At 46.3% G+C, this 17,050-nt stretch overlaps 1 protein-coding gene across 4 annotated transcripts in view; it reads right to left on the reverse strand.

Moving 5' to 3' along the window:
- Positions 1-17,050, reverse strand: part of TNNI3K (TNNI3 interacting kinase) — an 840,867-nt gene that overhangs the window by 396,737 nt on the left and 427,080 nt on the right. For all 4 annotated transcript variants that reach the window (XM_088470772.1, XM_088470769.1, XM_088470770.1 and 1 more), the window contains exon 17: positions 13,668-13,772. In XM_088470772.1, the coding sequence (XP_088326898.1) occupies positions 13,668-13,772 (105 nt within the window). The remainder of the gene's footprint in view (positions 1-13,667; positions 13,773-17,050) is intronic.

Consider the following 17,050-nt stretch of genomic DNA (forward strand, 5'->3'; position numbering starts at 1 on the left):
CCGGGGGGGCCAGACTATACTTTTCAATAGGACAACATTTGTAACAGCCATCCGCTTTATATCAGAAAGCGCATATTCACTGAAGTACTAAGACACATGACCTATTTAAGTCATGAACGCTGCTGTAGAACATGTTGTAATTTAGAAAAGGAAACATTTGAATCAAAAGGATTAGTACGACAGTAGCTATAGCTAAACAGAATGCCCTTTGGACCGGATGTAGTTATAATCCTGGGTGTCGGGATTCTGGCGCTCAGAATGCTGGCATCGTAAACTCGATACTAGTCAAAATACCGACGCTGGCACCCTGGCGGTAAATACTGGGGTTAGGGGGAAGGTTAGGGTTAGCACTAGGGGGAGGGTTAGGCTCTAAGGGGGATGGTTAGGTTTAGGCACATGGGGGGGAGGGTTAGGTTTAGGCAGCAGAGATGGAGGGTTAGGGGTCGGGCGAGAGGGAGGGTTAGGATACTGACCGACAGGTGTTGGTATCCTAACCTTGTTGGGATGTCAGCGCTGGGATCCCAAGAGCCGCCAACCCCTTTGGCACAAATATAATAGCCTGCTATTTGCGGGCAGCAGCGCTAATTCGGTGACACACTGTAGCCGCAAGGTTAAAATCGGCAATTAGGTTTAAAAGGCAAAACTAGTTTGTGGTTACTAGATGATTTTTTAATCGCTAAAAGGATGTTTCCACTCAGTTAACACCATCCCTTTGCTCTTCCTATCCTTAACAGTGGCCTCCCTAACGGCTCTATTTACTACAATCCGCATTGGTAATGCAGATTGTAGTGTGATATTACGGAGTGAATTCTCATTGCGAATTCAGGCAATATCACAGAGATTTGCTACAAATCGCTTGCCGGGACAGAGCTTGCGATAAAGCTCTGTCCCTGCGAATCCCCTCCGCACACTAGTCACGGTATTTTTACAAAAAGTGCCTGCACATGCGCCGACTGGCCGCCGCTGATACCCCCCGGCACTAAGCCCCGCCCCCCGTGATCACGGACCCGCCGCGACCCCCCCTCTCCCTTAATTACACTTACCTGCATGATCTGGGCTCCGGTGATGTCCTCCATGTTCTCCGGTCAGCTGACATCCCATACTGCAGTCGGACCCTGTAAGGTGACCACCGGGCCGCAGTGCAGCAAGGGAGACCAGCTGACCGAAGAGAGGACATCACCGGAGCCCCGAACTCCGGTCCCTGGAGTCAGGTAAATTTGTTTATTTTTACTTTTTTTTTCACAGTGATCAGCGTGTGATCTGTTTAGACCACACAGCTGATCACTGGGGCCGGCTCCGGGCTCTACTCTCCCCGACAGAGCAGAGCAGGAGTCCGGTAACCGGGGGAGACCCTGGATAACGCCACCTCCAGGTGGCGTTATTATCACAGGGCTTTCCCCGGTATTTTTTCACAATTTATTTTTAGTAAATTTGGCCAGATCACATTTCCCATTACAATTATGGGAAATGCGATCTGTTTACTAAAAATAAGTGATAATTAGGGGTGGGAGTAGAATTTTACGAAATCTACTCCAATTGCCCTGTAATAACTATAGGTGATACTAAAATAATGTGAAAAGGGTGTGAAAAAACCTTTTTAACTTTATTTTAGTAAAAATAATGTTAATAAATAGAGCCCTAAATCTAAGATCCCGGCTGGAGCACAGGCCTATGTCAGCTGATCTTATCCGGCATCATTTTGTTACGGCCACCAATGTGCGAAATCCAAACAACAGCCTTTGGCGTACTATATGATCCATGGCATCAGGAGCCCAATGCAGTGCTATACACGGATAGGAGGCTGAGCCAACATAAAGAACTGATTGGGTGGTACTTTATCTCTCTCCACCTTATGTCTCTCCAGGGGTAGCTTTACTAAAGCTTCTAGAAATGAGGAAAAGTGGTGTTACCCATAGCAACCAATCAACTATTTTTGCTATCATTTCTCTTTTGCATCCTAGAAAATGCTAGACAACCCTGTCACTTGTCTATTATAGAAGCTTTAGTAATTCTACCCCCAATATTTAATAATTCTACTCCATAGTAAGATAAATGTACAACACCCAATGCAGATAGATTCCATTCAACACAAACCATGTGACTAAGCCCATAAACCGCTTACATAACCCTCCTTAGCTACTGTATCGAGCTAATTCTTTTAAAGTCCACAAACCTAAACTGAAGATGCATCAGTACAAAATAAATACAGTATGCAAATATTATCAGGCTGTCCCAAGGCTAAAATCTATATATCTACAACTCTTCTTCTTAAGACCAATGTAGAGATGAATAAAAAACCCCACTAATTTGCTATTGTATTTGGATACTTAGGAACGATTTTGCAGCGGGTTAAATAAACAGGGTGTAAAATCTGCATCTCTACATGGTAAGAACCCCCCCCCCCCAAAAAAAAACCCCAAAACCCAAAACAACCTCTTGGTTTTAAACATCTCAACGGCTTTATCAGAGATCAGATTATGCAAATGACTTTGGAATCAGTGTGTGTGAGACGGTTTCCAGTGCTGTGATATGTAAAATGATTCATTTTATTACAAGTCTTTGAAGTCATGGTAACAGAAATCTTAATAAACGGAGGAGATTTAGGCACCAGCTTCATCAACATTACCCATAGACTAGTGCTGTCAGTAGATTTATAACAAGTTAGATTTGAACAGTGGTTATATAACCCTCAGATAGTGCAGAGGTTGGATATTAGCATGCGATTTGCTGGGATGCTCTGTTATTTTAAAAATCTATTTGATGCTAATTGTCCCTTGTCCAAAATCGGTGTCTCTGGTTTCTTTCAGTAGCTAGTGCAAATAGCGTAACCTAGTCTAGGAGACACATGTGCCGTTTTAATGTCTGACATGAAAACAGGACAAACTGCACAGAGAGGATGCAGGGCTGCGACAGCGACAGATGCAGAGGCGCAGTAGCGTGATGTCACGACGATGCGCCACTGGACACTGAATAAGGGAGGAGCCGAGGCCGCCGCAAAGATGGAGCAGCAAGCAGCAGCGGGAGGAGGTAAGTGTAAGCTGCGCTACGCTGGGCTGGGGAGACATGGGTTGGGGCTGGAGAGACAGAGGATGATGGAGCCCACCTGAAAGACAAGGATGCTGCTGAAACACAGGGGAGGCTGACTGATACAATGGGGGAGGCTGATTGAAACAGAGGGGGAGACTGATTGACATAGAGGAGGAGAGACACAGAGGGGGAGGTTGATTAACACAGAAGGGGAGGCTGAGAGACACAGAGGAGGAGCCTGAGGGACAAAGAGGGGTTGGTTGAGGGACACGGGATGGGGTTGAGGCTGAGAGACACAGGGGGCAGGAGGCTGGAAAGACAGGAGGCTGGAGTGACAGGGCAAAGGGTAGGAAGATGGAATGATAGGGGGCAGGAAGCTGGAGTGATAGTGCAGGAGGCTGTCCCCTACAGCTGGAAAGACAGGGGCAGGAGGCTGTAAAGACTGGAGAGACACAAGGTGTAGGAGACTGGATGGGATACAGGGAGCAGGAAGTGACACAGGGGGCAGGAAGAGACACAGGGGGCATGTGTCTGGTTGAACCTCTGTTGTTTGATGATGACATTGTTATATTCCTAAACAAACAGGCATCTTATGGACTATGTGATCTCCTAAATGAATAATGAATACCGACTGAAGACACTGTATGACCAGGGAAGATCAGCTTCTTCATACAGTAGGTTCCCCGTTGCAGAGAAAACCCCTCTCAAATGAAACTAGTAACTTTATAAACTCTACAGTGTGCTCTACTGTAATCGGCTTGTGATAAATCCATGACTTCTCCCCAAGTCTCACAGTTTCTCCTATTCCATATAAAGAGGAGTAGCCCAGGTGTTGCGTTTAAACTGCCATGATGCAACCATACTATGGAATCTGACAGCAGTAGTTAGAGCAGAATCTCATATACACACACATGTTAAGGAATGACGTTTCCTGGGGTAACACTCTGCATGCAGCAATCAGTATCACACCAGTCCAGTGCCTTGGTACAAGTATCCGCAGCTAGTTTTATTTCTGTAACAAAATAATCAAAATCATTAAGATAATCATAAAAATAAATCCTAGCCAGTCTGGCTGTAGTTAAACAGACGTGTCCTCTCTAAGGATGGGAAGACAATGTCCAACTCACACAAAACAGCATTTAAATATAGCAGCTACATAAAGCCATAGTGGTGTTTCTCAACAGGTCTGTCAACTTGCTCCCCGGGTAGTGAGAGCCTAACTAGGGAGACTGCCACACACTTTCTCTCGCAGGTGGCCTGGCAATCAAGGCTGCTTATCACGATGATGTGATTGCACTGAATTGCTTCATCATGGCCCTGCCCCATGCTTTACAATGCATGTAAGCTCGGCATTGAGTAGCAGGGAGCAGGGCCATGATGACGCGATCACGCTCCTCACTCCACCTAAAATACTGCGTCACTTCCCAGCCATTCCCCCTCCTAGGCCGCGCCACACCCCACACTATGCCGACCTGGCTGCCCCCTCCCAGAGTGAATGAACAGGTACACTTGCACAAAGTCAAGGATTTTATAGGTATATAGGGGTCTATTCATCATCACTTAATTTCTACAAAAGTAGGTGAAAGTTAAGATTTTCACCTATTTTTGTAGAAATGAAGTGCCGGGGTTATTCATCATTCATGTAACGCAGGAGATATCAGCAAGTTCCACAAAAGCATTTTTTTTCTGAAATTGACAGTGATACTGTACGCCACCCTCAGATGGCGTACAGCATCCAAAACAGCAGAGGGATCTGAAAAGATCCCTTCCTGTTGTGTTCTCTTATCTTCCTGATACTGCCTCATGGCTCTCCGAGGTCTCCTCCAGTGAGCCAGGGTGGGAGAGGACACAGCAGCGGCAGGGAGGACGGGGGACATCAACAGCAGGGTTGTCCGAGAGGTGCGCTGGAGCGAGCGAGCGGAGGAGTGGGACTGGACTTCTCCGGTCACTCCAGGGCTCACCTGCTGGCTGGGTCTTCAGGCTGGAAGGAGAGAGGAGCCGGGGGAGAAGCGGCAGGGAACTTTGGCTGCCTGTCAGTGAATGCTTACAAGCGCAGCTCCTACAGGCGGCGTGACAGTGGAGCCGGCAGACATTGGAGACAGGACCTGGCAGTGTGGAGTATGGAGCAGATGGCACCGGGGGGGGGGGGACAGTGCAGGCATGACCCGGTACCAGTGGGGAGAAGGGCGGAGGGCACAGGTATAATCTGGCAGCAGGAGGTGGATGGGAGTCGGCATAGACCACCTCGCAGCAGGAAGGGGGGGATGCAGCAGATATGACCCAGCAGCAGGTAGGGGATGGATGGGAGCCGGCATAGAGGACCCAGCAGCAGGGGGGTGGATGGGACCTGACATTGGGGGGCTGGACGGGACACCTCAGAGGACCCGGCAGTCAGGGTGGACAAAACCCGGCAGCTTGGTGAGGGGGTTAGACAGGACACCTCAGAAATGACCAGGCAGTTCAGTTGAAGGGGAAAGTATCACAGTTCCGAAAAGATGTCTTTGCAGAAATAGCATCTTTTCGGAAGTGGTACATTAGTCATGCGAGAATGATGAATAGGACTTAACTGAACAAAGAACTTGTGGCGAGACACTGGGTGTGGAACAGCCAAACTCTGCTACAAAGGTGAGGTTGTGGAAGACCGTTTCATTTCATAGGTCATACACCATGGCAAGACTGGGCACAGCAACAAGACACAAGGTAGTTATACTACATCAGCAAGGTATCTCCCAGGCAAAGATTTCAAAGCAGACTGGGGCTTCAGGATGTCCTGTTCAAGCTCTTTTGAAGAAGCACAAAGAAACGGGCAACATTGAGGACTGTAGGCGCAGTGGTCGGCAAAGTAAACTTAGTGCATCAGATGAAAGACACATCATCCTTACTTCCCTTCTAAATCAGAAGATGTCCAGCAGAGCCATCAGCTCAGAACTGGCAGAAGCCAGTGGGACCCAGATACACCCATCTACTGTTCGGAGAAGTCTGGCCAGAAGTCGTCTTCATGGAAGAATTGCGGCCCAAAACTCATACCTTTGACGTGGAAACAAGGCCAAGTGACTCAACTATGCACGAAAACATAGGAATTGGGGTGCAGAAAAATATCAGTGGGTGCTCTGAACTTATGAGTCAAAATTTTAAATATATGCCTGTAACAGAAGGCAGTTTCTTCGCCGAAGGGCTGGAGAGCGATACAATAATGAGTGGCTGCAGGCAACAGTGAAGCTTGGTGGAGGCTCCTTGCAAATTTGGGCTGCATTTCAGCAAATGGAGTTGGGGATTTGGTCAGGATTAATGGTGTCCTTAATGCTGAGAAATACAGGCAGGTACTTATCCATCATGCAATACTATCAGGGAGGCATCTGATTGGCTCCAAATTTATTCTGCAGCAGGACAACGACCCCAAATATACAGCCAATGCCATTAAGAACTATCTTCAGCATAACGAAGAACAAGGAGTCCTGGAAGTGGTTATATGGCTCCAACAGCGCCCTGATCTCACCATCACCGAGTCTGTCTGGGATTACACGAAGAGACAGAAGGATTTGAGCAGCCTACATCCACAGAAGATCTGTGCTTAGTTCTCCAAGATGTTTGTAACAACCTCCCTGCCGAGATCCTTCAAAAACTGTGTGCAAGTGTACCTAGAAGAATTGATGCTGTTTTGAAGGGAAAGGGTGGTCACGCCAAATATTGATTTGATTTCGATTTCTCTTTTCTTCATTCACTTTGCATTTTGTTAATTGATAAAAATAAACTATTAACACTTCTATCTTAGAAAGCATTCTTACTTTGCAGCATTTATTTTACACACCTGCCTAAAACTTTTGCACAGTACTGTGTATATGTGGAATGGGACTGAAATGCCGGCGGTTCAACTCCCGACGGGCTGCCCAAAGGGAGGAAATCCTGACAGTGTAGGTAAGTAACCTAAACCTCCCCTCCCCGGCTAACCCTCCCTTAGGGATGCCTAACCCTCCCTTAGGGATGCCTAACCCTAACCTCTGCTCCTAGTGCCTAACCCTAACCTCCCCCAGGGGTGCCTAAACCCAACCCCCCCTCCCCGCACCCTAAACCTAACCCTCCCGGGGGAGTGCCTAACCCTAACCTCCCCCAGGTGGTGCCTTACCCCCTCTTCCCCTAGCCTAACCCTCCCCGGGGGGTGCCTAACCCTAAGTCCCCCCCGGAGCCCTAAAAATAACTCTCCCCCCCAGCGGCTAAGAGGACGAGTGCCCCAGACTAACTTAGTTCTGGCCTGGATTCCAGCGTCGGTATCTCGACGCCTATCATGAATCCCTAGCTGGCATCCTTGTGGCCGCCAGTCACACAACTACATACTAATATATATATATATATATATATATATATATACATACACAGTATGTTTATATATGCATATACACACACACACACATATATATATATATGTATATATATATATATATATATATATATATATTGTAGACATAAATGTAGATTTACTGAAGCTTCTAAAATGAGAAGTGGTGCTGTTACCCATGGAAACCAAGCAAATTCTAGCCGTCATTTCTCTATTGTGTTTTAGGAGATCTACCCCAGAATCTTTAGTAGCAGAAATCCAATAGACTGGGGTCTAGTTACTAAGCAGTGTTAGGAGACAGAGTGGAAAGTGATAAGGTGCCAGCCAATCAGCTCCTAACTGTCATCTCACAGGCTGTGTTTGAAAAATGACAATTAGGAGCTGATTGGCTTGTACCTTATCACTTTTCACTCTGTCTCCTAACACTGCTTAGTAAATAGACCCCTTAATGTGTCCAGCCATCCGCCGCTGTTTCCATCCTCCCTAGCATCTTTGTAAACCTATCATGGCACCGAATATCATGCCCCACAGATGCCCTGACGTTAATATGCCCCAGAGATGCCCTAATGTTAAGATGTCATTTGGAAACGGAATCTAGCTTTTATATAGCCCAGTGTAATTGTAGACTTTTCCCTCCCATCACCAATGAAGAATTATTAGTATCGCAGTAGTGCGGCGCTACCAATAACACGCTTGTATTCTGCAAAACCTTACGGGGACATAAAATGATTCATACGTGGAGGTTTATTACCTGAGAAGCGTCCCACTGCGAGTGCTACTGCTTAGCCAGTACGTAATCTAAAACACAATATAAACCAAATGTGCTTCCTAAGCTCTGGAAACAATAAAGCCTATAAAATACTAAATGTTACAGCAGATAAAGTATGAAGGAACGGAGGGATTCTAATTGTTCATACAGCTAGAATGAGAAGGTCAGAAACATTCAGGGGGAGGGGGTGTGTGTGGGGGGGAATATTAGGCAGCATTTAGGCCCCATACACACAGCAAATGAACATTGCAAATAGTGTCTGCACTCAGACGCACAAGATTCCTGACACGTTATTAGAGAAAACAGACGGGTGAGGAACACAAATTATCATTAGATATTTTTCAGTGAAACTTCACCAACCAGGAGCTGCGCAGTTCAAGGTCACCGCGATTTCTGTGCTGAAACACTGAAAAGCCCCGATGGCGGCCATAAAAATAGAACAGGCTTGTAGAGTGTCAAACAGGTCTCTGAGCCTTAAAGCCTGGTTCGGAGGTAAAAGCAGACGCGGCTGTGTGTAATGGCGGTCGGCCGTTTGTGAATTTATGCAAATGCCGCAACAGAGTTCTTCCCTGATGTACATCCGCGCGCATGAATGTTCAAGGACTTGAGACGCCCACATTCTGCGTCCATGCACGCTGTAATATCGCCTGGTGCGGTTTTAGGACGCCACCATTGGCCGCACCGTCGTAACTTATGGCAGGTGCAGATTAGCCTCTGTGTATGCAACCACTTCAGCGACACGCCCACAATACGGACTTCTCCATGTACCTGTTCAGGCACCGCCCAGGAATACCCAGCACTTCCATGCGCCTCAATCACAACTGCACCTTTGTGCGTAAACTCTGTGTAACCCGTACATTGTAAATGTTTTTAGGGACTTTCAGCCATGCGTAGTAGCAAAACAAATCGATCAACTCCGCCAATGACGGGAATCAGTATGATTTACCGCCAGCCGCATCGGTGAAGATCCCAAAGCTACAAAGGTAATTATTAACTAACCTATTTTTATCCCCTAACCCTCCTTTAGGGGTGCCTAACCCTAACCCCCCTCTAAGTCCTTAAACCTAACCCCCCCTTCCCCGCAGCCTCACCCTAAGTCTTCCGGGGGGATGCCTAACCCTAACCTCCCCCCGCAGGTGCCTAACCCTAACCCCCCCTTGCCCTAGCCTAATCCTAACCTCCCGGGGGGGTGCCTAACCCTAAGTCACCCCCGGGAGCCCCTAACCTAACTCTCCCCCTCCCCCCGAGGCTGTCCGTGCACGGCTTACTTTCGATCGGTAAGCCAGGTATCGGGCTCCCGGCTTAGGTCTAATGACAGGCGTCGGGATTTAGACGCCTGTCATTTGTACCTTGCCGGAATTAGACAGTCAGGAAGCCGGCGGTCAGGATTTCGTCCGTCGGCTTTCCAACTGCCTCCCCAATGACGGCATTGCTCTTTCACTTTTAAAAGGTACTTTGGGCTCTATTTACTACAATCCGCATACTGAATGCAGATTGTAGTGTGATATTATCGACTGAATTCGCATAGGCAATATCACAGGGATTTACTACAAATCCCTTGCAGGGACAGAGCTTGCGAGAAAGCTCTGTCCCTGCGAATCCCCTCCGCACACTAGTCACGATATTTTCGCAAAAAAATACTGTGACTAGTGCCCCGCGCATGTGCCAACCGCCCACCGCTGCTTCCCCCCCGGCGCTAAGCTCCACCCCCCAGTGCTAAGCCCTGGCACCTGCGATCGCGGACCCCCTACAACCCCCCTCTCCCTTAATTGCACTTACCTGCATGATCCGGGCCTCCGGTGATGTCCTCCATGCCTCTGATCAGGTGATCTCCCATACTGCACTGGGGCCCGATCACCTCATTACCGGGCCGCAGTGCACTATGGGAGACCAGCTGACTGGAGGGGAGACATCCCCGGATGCCCAATCACCGGTCCCTGGAGTCAGGTAAGTAAAAAAAAATGTTGACATTTTTTTTTTCTTTTTTTTTTTACAGTAATCAGCTTGCGGTCTGTTTAGACTACACAGCTGATTACTGGGGCTGGCTCCCGACTCTGCTCTCCCCGTTAGAGTGGACCAGGAGTCCAATAACTGGGGGAGACCCTGGATAACGCCACCCCCAGGTGACGTTATTATCACAGGGCTTTCCCCGGTATTTTTTACAATATATTTTTAGTAACTTTGGCCGGATCACATTTCCCATTACAATTATGGGAAATGCGATCTGCTTTACGAATTCTACTCTAATTGCCCTGTAATAACTATAGGTGATACTAAAATAACGTGAAAAGCGTGTGAAAACACAAAACAGTCTTTATCACTTTATTTTAGTAAAAATAATGTTAATAAATAGAACCCTTTATGTTTTAGGAAAAGGGCATACTTGCTACTCTCCCACATTCTTGTGACAGTCCCCTGACTAGTTCTGAATAAGGTCAAAAAGCTGAAATGGAGTTACTGTGACATACTGGCCCTAATATATGAATCAACCAATTATGCTCTGATTTAGCTGTGCCAGTCACAGTCTATGAAGAAGCACCACCCTCCTAATAGGCCAACCAGCTGCAGCAGAGGAGAGTAGGAGAGCATTGCAGCCATACTTACATAATGTATAAACACTACAGTAATTTCATGTGAATTAATTATAAACGTGATATCTAAGTAAAATACATCTTTTTATATACATTTATGTCAAAGAGTGGCTGTGGCTATGCTTCTCTTTAAAGCTTTAATTACATTAATTATTTAAATAAATAAAAGCCAGATTACGGCTCGTCAGGAACATTTGTATACGGTGTAAGGTTTGCAGGTAGACCTGTCACTGTGAAATAACTTTTACTGATTCAAAAGTACATCAAAAACCACCAACAGAGGAAATCCTGCTGATAGCTCACGAAACGCGTAGCTCTCAGTAGAGATGAGCAAAACCACTGATAAACTTTTATAGAGTTTTTTTTTTTAAAGTTGTACTTCTGCTTTGCCATTCTGCATGGATGGGGAATCATTTAAAGCCTGACAACGTAGCTGCCCCCACCAAAACCTCAGTGGTTTGATTTTGCTGATAACCGAACACACTTGAACTTTGGGGTTCTGATTTCAACAGAGTCCCGGCTCAGATCATTTTGAGGTTCCGAGTAGAGCAGATTGCCAACTCGGGTCTTCTCGGCAACTTTGGAGCTCGGATCTAAAAAACGCATCTCGAGTGTTTTGGATTGCATTTAAGTCGCTCCCTCGTGATGTCAGGTGCTGTGAGGTGGTCAAAATTGATTGGAAATAACTGGAAATAAATGTTACTATGTTAATAATACTACAGGAACAAAAACAGATCCAAGTTACATGAGTTTAGCTGTTTTTGTAAATTTTTAAAGAAATCAAAAACCAAAACCAACCAAAACACTTGAGGATGGTTTTACCAAAACACGATGATGATTTAGAACAGTGGTGGGGAACCTTTTTTCTGCTGAGGGCCATTTTGATATATATATATATATATATATATATAACATTATTCGCGGGCGCGGTGCAGGCCATGCCTCCTCTGTGTGACAACACAAGGGGCGGGCCACAATCGCCGGTGATTACAGCAATGCCCGGAGCATCCTGAGGATGCTCCAGGGAGCTGTAAGGGCAGCGGTGTGATCGTCTGAAGCATCCTAAGGACGCTCTAGGTGGCACTGCTGCATAGATTCTGGGTGCAGGGGGCCATTCTAGGCTTCCTGCTAGCTGGGTGAGGATTGCAGAAAAAAGCTCAGAGTACCAGACCAAATGATTCCGCAGGCCTTATACGGCCCCCGGGCCTCAGGTTCCCCATCCCTAATTTAGAGCCAAAACCAAAAAATGGGGTCTGCCCACATCTCTACTATAAATATATAGGTTTCTGTCATGGGGCTTGGTGACTGCACTGCTATCAGCACAACTGCACCAATTGCTGTCACAAAGAAGGTACCAAACATTATAAAAGTACATTTTTATGCCTTTGCTGATACTTTTGAAAGCTATATAATACTACTAAGTTATTGTAATTAAAAGTGATAGTTCCTTACTATATGTAAGCCATGATGAGTGCTCCAGAAATTTAGTGAATGGACCTGTGATTTGCAACCAGCACATTTTTGTGATATTTCCGATTTTTCGTTGGTATTCACGGCATTAATTCATGATATAGACACAACCCCGTACGCAGAGCTAATTGGAATGCAGGCCATCCCTGCCACATTTTATTGCGTGATGTACAACCAAAGATTGAGATCGGAAACGGTGACATAATGAGGCAATAACTTTTAATTAAGGAAATGTTTAACCCGACCTGCCACTTGAGCATTCAATTTAGAAATAATTAATTACATATATGGCGTATATGTGAAAACCTAATTCCAAACAGTAGGAGATAATTAACCTACATGCAGTAACAGGGAGTGTATGTAATTAGCACAGGGAAGGTATGCTCTGTTTGTTGGTCTTAATTTGCTTATAGAAACAATTCCATATGGTGTTACAGAATATGTCAATACCTAGAAGGTTAGTTAATGGGGCATGGAACGGTCATTGCGAGGAGCAATTGACTGGTCACTATCCATTGTAGCATGTGAAAGGACTGAAAATCCAGAGCAAACCAATCAGATATTTGCTTTCATGATCCATCTTGCATTACATCCTAAGAAGCTGACTGCTGATTGGCTGCTGTGAGTTACTGCATGTTAGCACTGGCTAAATCATGTCAATCGTATTTTTTGATGCTACAGCCACTCATGTTATCTCTAACACTGCTCGTTTTCATAGGTAACGTTACCAGGGTTATCAACCTTTAAAGAATGACAATGTTCTAAAAATGGTTAATAATATGTTTGGTGGAATAAAAATAATGCATAAACCTATACCAAAAAGGGGATTACAAATATAGTCAGGGCTTCACAGCCCTACCCAACCTACCAATTATTGGTGCAAGCCTTTTTTGTGAAGTATTATAGGACAAATGTATACTCACCTCAACTTTTTTTTATTTTTTTGCTGTTGGGAGAAGATATTGGTTTGTGACTGACAGTTGGAAACACTGAGGGGGAGATTTATCAAAGCTTGGAGCGAGATAAAGTGGAGAGAGATAAGGTACCAACCAATAAGCGTCTAACTGTCATTTTCAAACACAGCCTGTAAAATGACAGTGAAAAGCTGATTGTTTGGTACTTTGGGGTCTATGTACTAAGTCTTGGAGAGAGATAAAGTTTACGGAGATAAGGTACCAACCAATAAGTGTCTAACTGCCATTTTTCAAACACAGCCTGTAAAGTGACAGTTAGGAGCTGATTGATTGGTCCTTTATCTCCGTCCACTTTATCACTCTCCAAGTCTTTGATACATTTTCCCCTATACGCGGTAAACTGGGTGCCTGATTATGTATCGCCGCAGTCCGCAGCCCACGGTCCTCGGATTCCTGCAATGTGAACTCACCTCTCACTAGTACAGCTGGTTTAATTTCACTTTATTTTACCCAGACACAAGTCCGCAGATTAAAGACAAAAATGAAAAAAGCCCAATAGATACCTGTTCAGATCTCGGTGGATGATGGGATAGGTCAGGTTGTGCAGGTATTCCATTCCTTTAGCGACGTCCACGGCGATAATTAGCTTTGACTGCAAGTCAAGATTCCTGCAATACAGAAGCATGCATGAATGAACTAGTCACATTCATTTGCTGTATACACCAATCAAATAACATATACGATGGCATTAAATGTTATTGTTCAAAAGCTGTGACTAATGCTTTACCATTCACACTAGAGAACGTAAGCTCTCACAAGCAGGGCCCTCTACCCTCATGTGATTTTCCTTCCCTTACTTATACGATCATCTACTCCATACTCCCAACAATGGCACCCACCCTGCCGCTTATGTGAGTGTTACGCAGCACCTTCTATTACCATGTACTTGTCATGCATTGTTGTGTACTGTATTGTCTTGTCCTGCATTGTATTGTACTGTAAGCAGGGGCGTTTCTAGAGAGGAGGGGGCCCGTGTGCAGTCTCCGACATGGGCCCCCTCCTCTCCGCCCGTCGGCCGGCAGCGCACTGAGCTGTGCGCGGCCAGCACCGGAGTTATAGACTCTGGGCACTAGAGTGTGCCCAGAGTCTATAGTGTATGCACAGGTCACCGGGAAAATGGCTGCGGTGGCCATTTTCCCTGTACTGCGCTTGCGCAAACGACGGGAAAATGGCCGCCACGGCCATTTTCCAGTCGTTTTACAGCGCCGGAACCCCGTGCCGACGTGGGACTTCAGAGAGGTAAGTAATATTATGGGTGCAGGGTGTGCGGTGCGGGGCCCACCTGGACCCAGGGCGTGTTCCCCACACACCCTGCACCCATTATAGATACGCCCCTGACTAAGTCGCTGTTTTCTTGTGTTTGTTTATTTATGTACTTTGTTAGGTGCTGTGGAACACTTGTTGTGGCACCATTTAAATAAGGATAATACAAATTATTATAATAACTAGGAAATCCCGGCGGTAATGGAGGATATTATGGATATTAGTTATGGAGATAATTTGAGGGTATTTGGGCAATGAATCCTTTCAATTGTGACAGAAGTCTGAAAAATGGCCGTTAATCTCCTCTACCAAGAGTGTAATGTACTGCAGTTCACACAAAGCAATTCTATAGGACCCAAATAGTAGTATTGTGGCGAATATGTTATGTCCAATGCAAGTGGCGTATCAGTTAATCTATGTTGTTTAAGATCTTTGTACGGCGTGCTTTGGGCAACCTGTAAGGGTTCTACCACGTCAACATCCTCAAGGCTGGCCTCTAGGCATGTTTGGTGTAAACAATGCGAGGTGAAGTGAATAATTAAATAACACAGCAGTCAGTGATTGAAGTCCCTGACAGATGCGCTGGTACATGTGGCTGCACATAACTGTCACAGTTTCCAGAACATCCAGCAGGTCACATGATCCCGGTCACCCAGTAGGTACGCAGGGAGAATTCACCAACTGTCACATGTTCCAGAGGACAATGGTGATGCACTGTAAATGACGGGTGGAAGTTTTACCACATAACTCTGAAAGGAAGCATCCAATTACAACGCTAATATTTTTCTGCAAATCTACAGACCAAGACCTTTAATTTGGTATATGATGTGCCCTGCTCAGACAACGGCATCATAGAAATATGTCACTCATAAAAGTCATCCTTCTGCTTTTAATATATAGATAATAGTGCAGAGATATCAAATAAGCTTTCACTATATTTTTTGCTGTTTATTGATTTTATTATATATTTTTTTCATTAAGCCAGGAAGTTCCAACACTCATTATATTGTATTCTGAGATCTGTATTTTTGCTATAACTGAGAAGTATTAAAGTTTATTACAAAATGACATATAAGTTATTAGCAGTTTCATATGTTATTTAATCTGCCCTTTTCCGCATTATCTAATGCCAGCAGCTATCTGTCAGCTCGTGGGAGAATGGAGAAAGACTAAGTAGGATACTTGTCAGTATATATAGAAAGATTGACTTTGCCATAGTCTCAGGGCCGGATTAAGGGGGGGGCGACAGGGGCGGTCGTCCCTGGGCCCCCGCACACAGAGGGCCCCCACACAGGGTCAATGTGACCCTGCCGAGAACAGGTGCTGCTGCATCAGCTTGGGGCAGGGCGGTAGTGCCGTCCGCACTACACAGCACAAACACACAGCCGCCGGCGCCGGCAGCTCTGCGTTTGTTTTAGCAGCCGATGAGAGTCAGACAGACTCTCATCGGCTGCTGCGCCGCGGCCCACTGCCAGAGCGTCCTTCTTCCGGCTCCCGCAGTGGCTGATGGCCGAGACGTCGACGTCTCTCCCATCATGCAGAGCGGGCCGGCCCGGGAGGACGCTGGATGGAGGAGCAGATGCCGGAACGGGGATTAAAGTAAGTGGAGATTGTTTTTTTTTCCTGTGTGTGTCTGTGGGGTGGGGGTGGGGGTGGGGGTGAGTGACTATTCCTAAGGGCATTGCTGGGGGGGGTGAGTGACTATTCCTAAGGGCATTGCTGGGGGGGGTGAGTGACTATTCCTAAGGGCACTGCTGGGGGGGGGACTATTCCTAAGGGCACTGTTGGGGGGGGGACTATTCCTAAGGGCACTGCTGGGGGGGGGGCGGACGGACTACTCCTAAGGGCACTGCTGGGGGTACTACTGGGGGCACCGCACACTGCTGGGACCACTATTAGGGGACACTGTATAGAGGGGGGGTACTGCTAGGGGCACTGCTGGGGATAACACTGGGGGCACTGCACACTGCTGGGACCACTACTGGGGGACACAGCATAGAGGGGGGATCACTACTAGGGGTACTCCTGGGGGGACTGCTACTGGGGGCACGGCTGGGCTGGGCTCAGCTCTATGTGGCTTGAAGGGGGCCCCCGCAACCTAGTTGCCCTGGGGCCCCCACAAGCCTTAATCCGGCCCTGCATAGTCTCTTCAGTGAATGGAAAGAGCATTGCTAATGTTCAGGATAGTTTGAAAACTATTAAAAATATTAATTGCACAAATTACTAGTGCTCTCCTGCGTCACAGCTTCCTAGACGTTACTGTTAATTTCCCCAAAGCCTTTTCATGTCCCCACCATCTGGATCCCGAGTGCACCTGGAATTAGAGGTGAGCGGTTCGGTTTTGACTCGATTACGTTTGGATCTGAACGGCTATCCTGCTCTCGTATGAGTTGGATAGCCAATAAGATGACATGTTCAGATCCGAACCACTCCTCTCAACATGGAATACATATTACTTATAACTACTACGTTCTCTATAACTGTTGTACAGTATTTCTCATGCAAAAGAGAGCAAGGATGGTTGTCATGGGAAACAATCTGTGTACTATAGATTTAGGGGTCAGAACACATGGGAACCCGTCATACAATATTACTGTATAGCCAGTCCACCCAGTATAGGATC

This window comes from Taudactylus pleione, unplaced genomic scaffold, assembly GCF_031769625.1.
Source record: "Taudactylus pleione unplaced genomic scaffold, aTauple2 ptg000103l, whole genome shotgun sequence".
NCBI classification, from domain to species: Eukaryota; Metazoa; Chordata; class Amphibia; order Anura; family Myobatrachidae; genus Taudactylus; species Taudactylus pleione.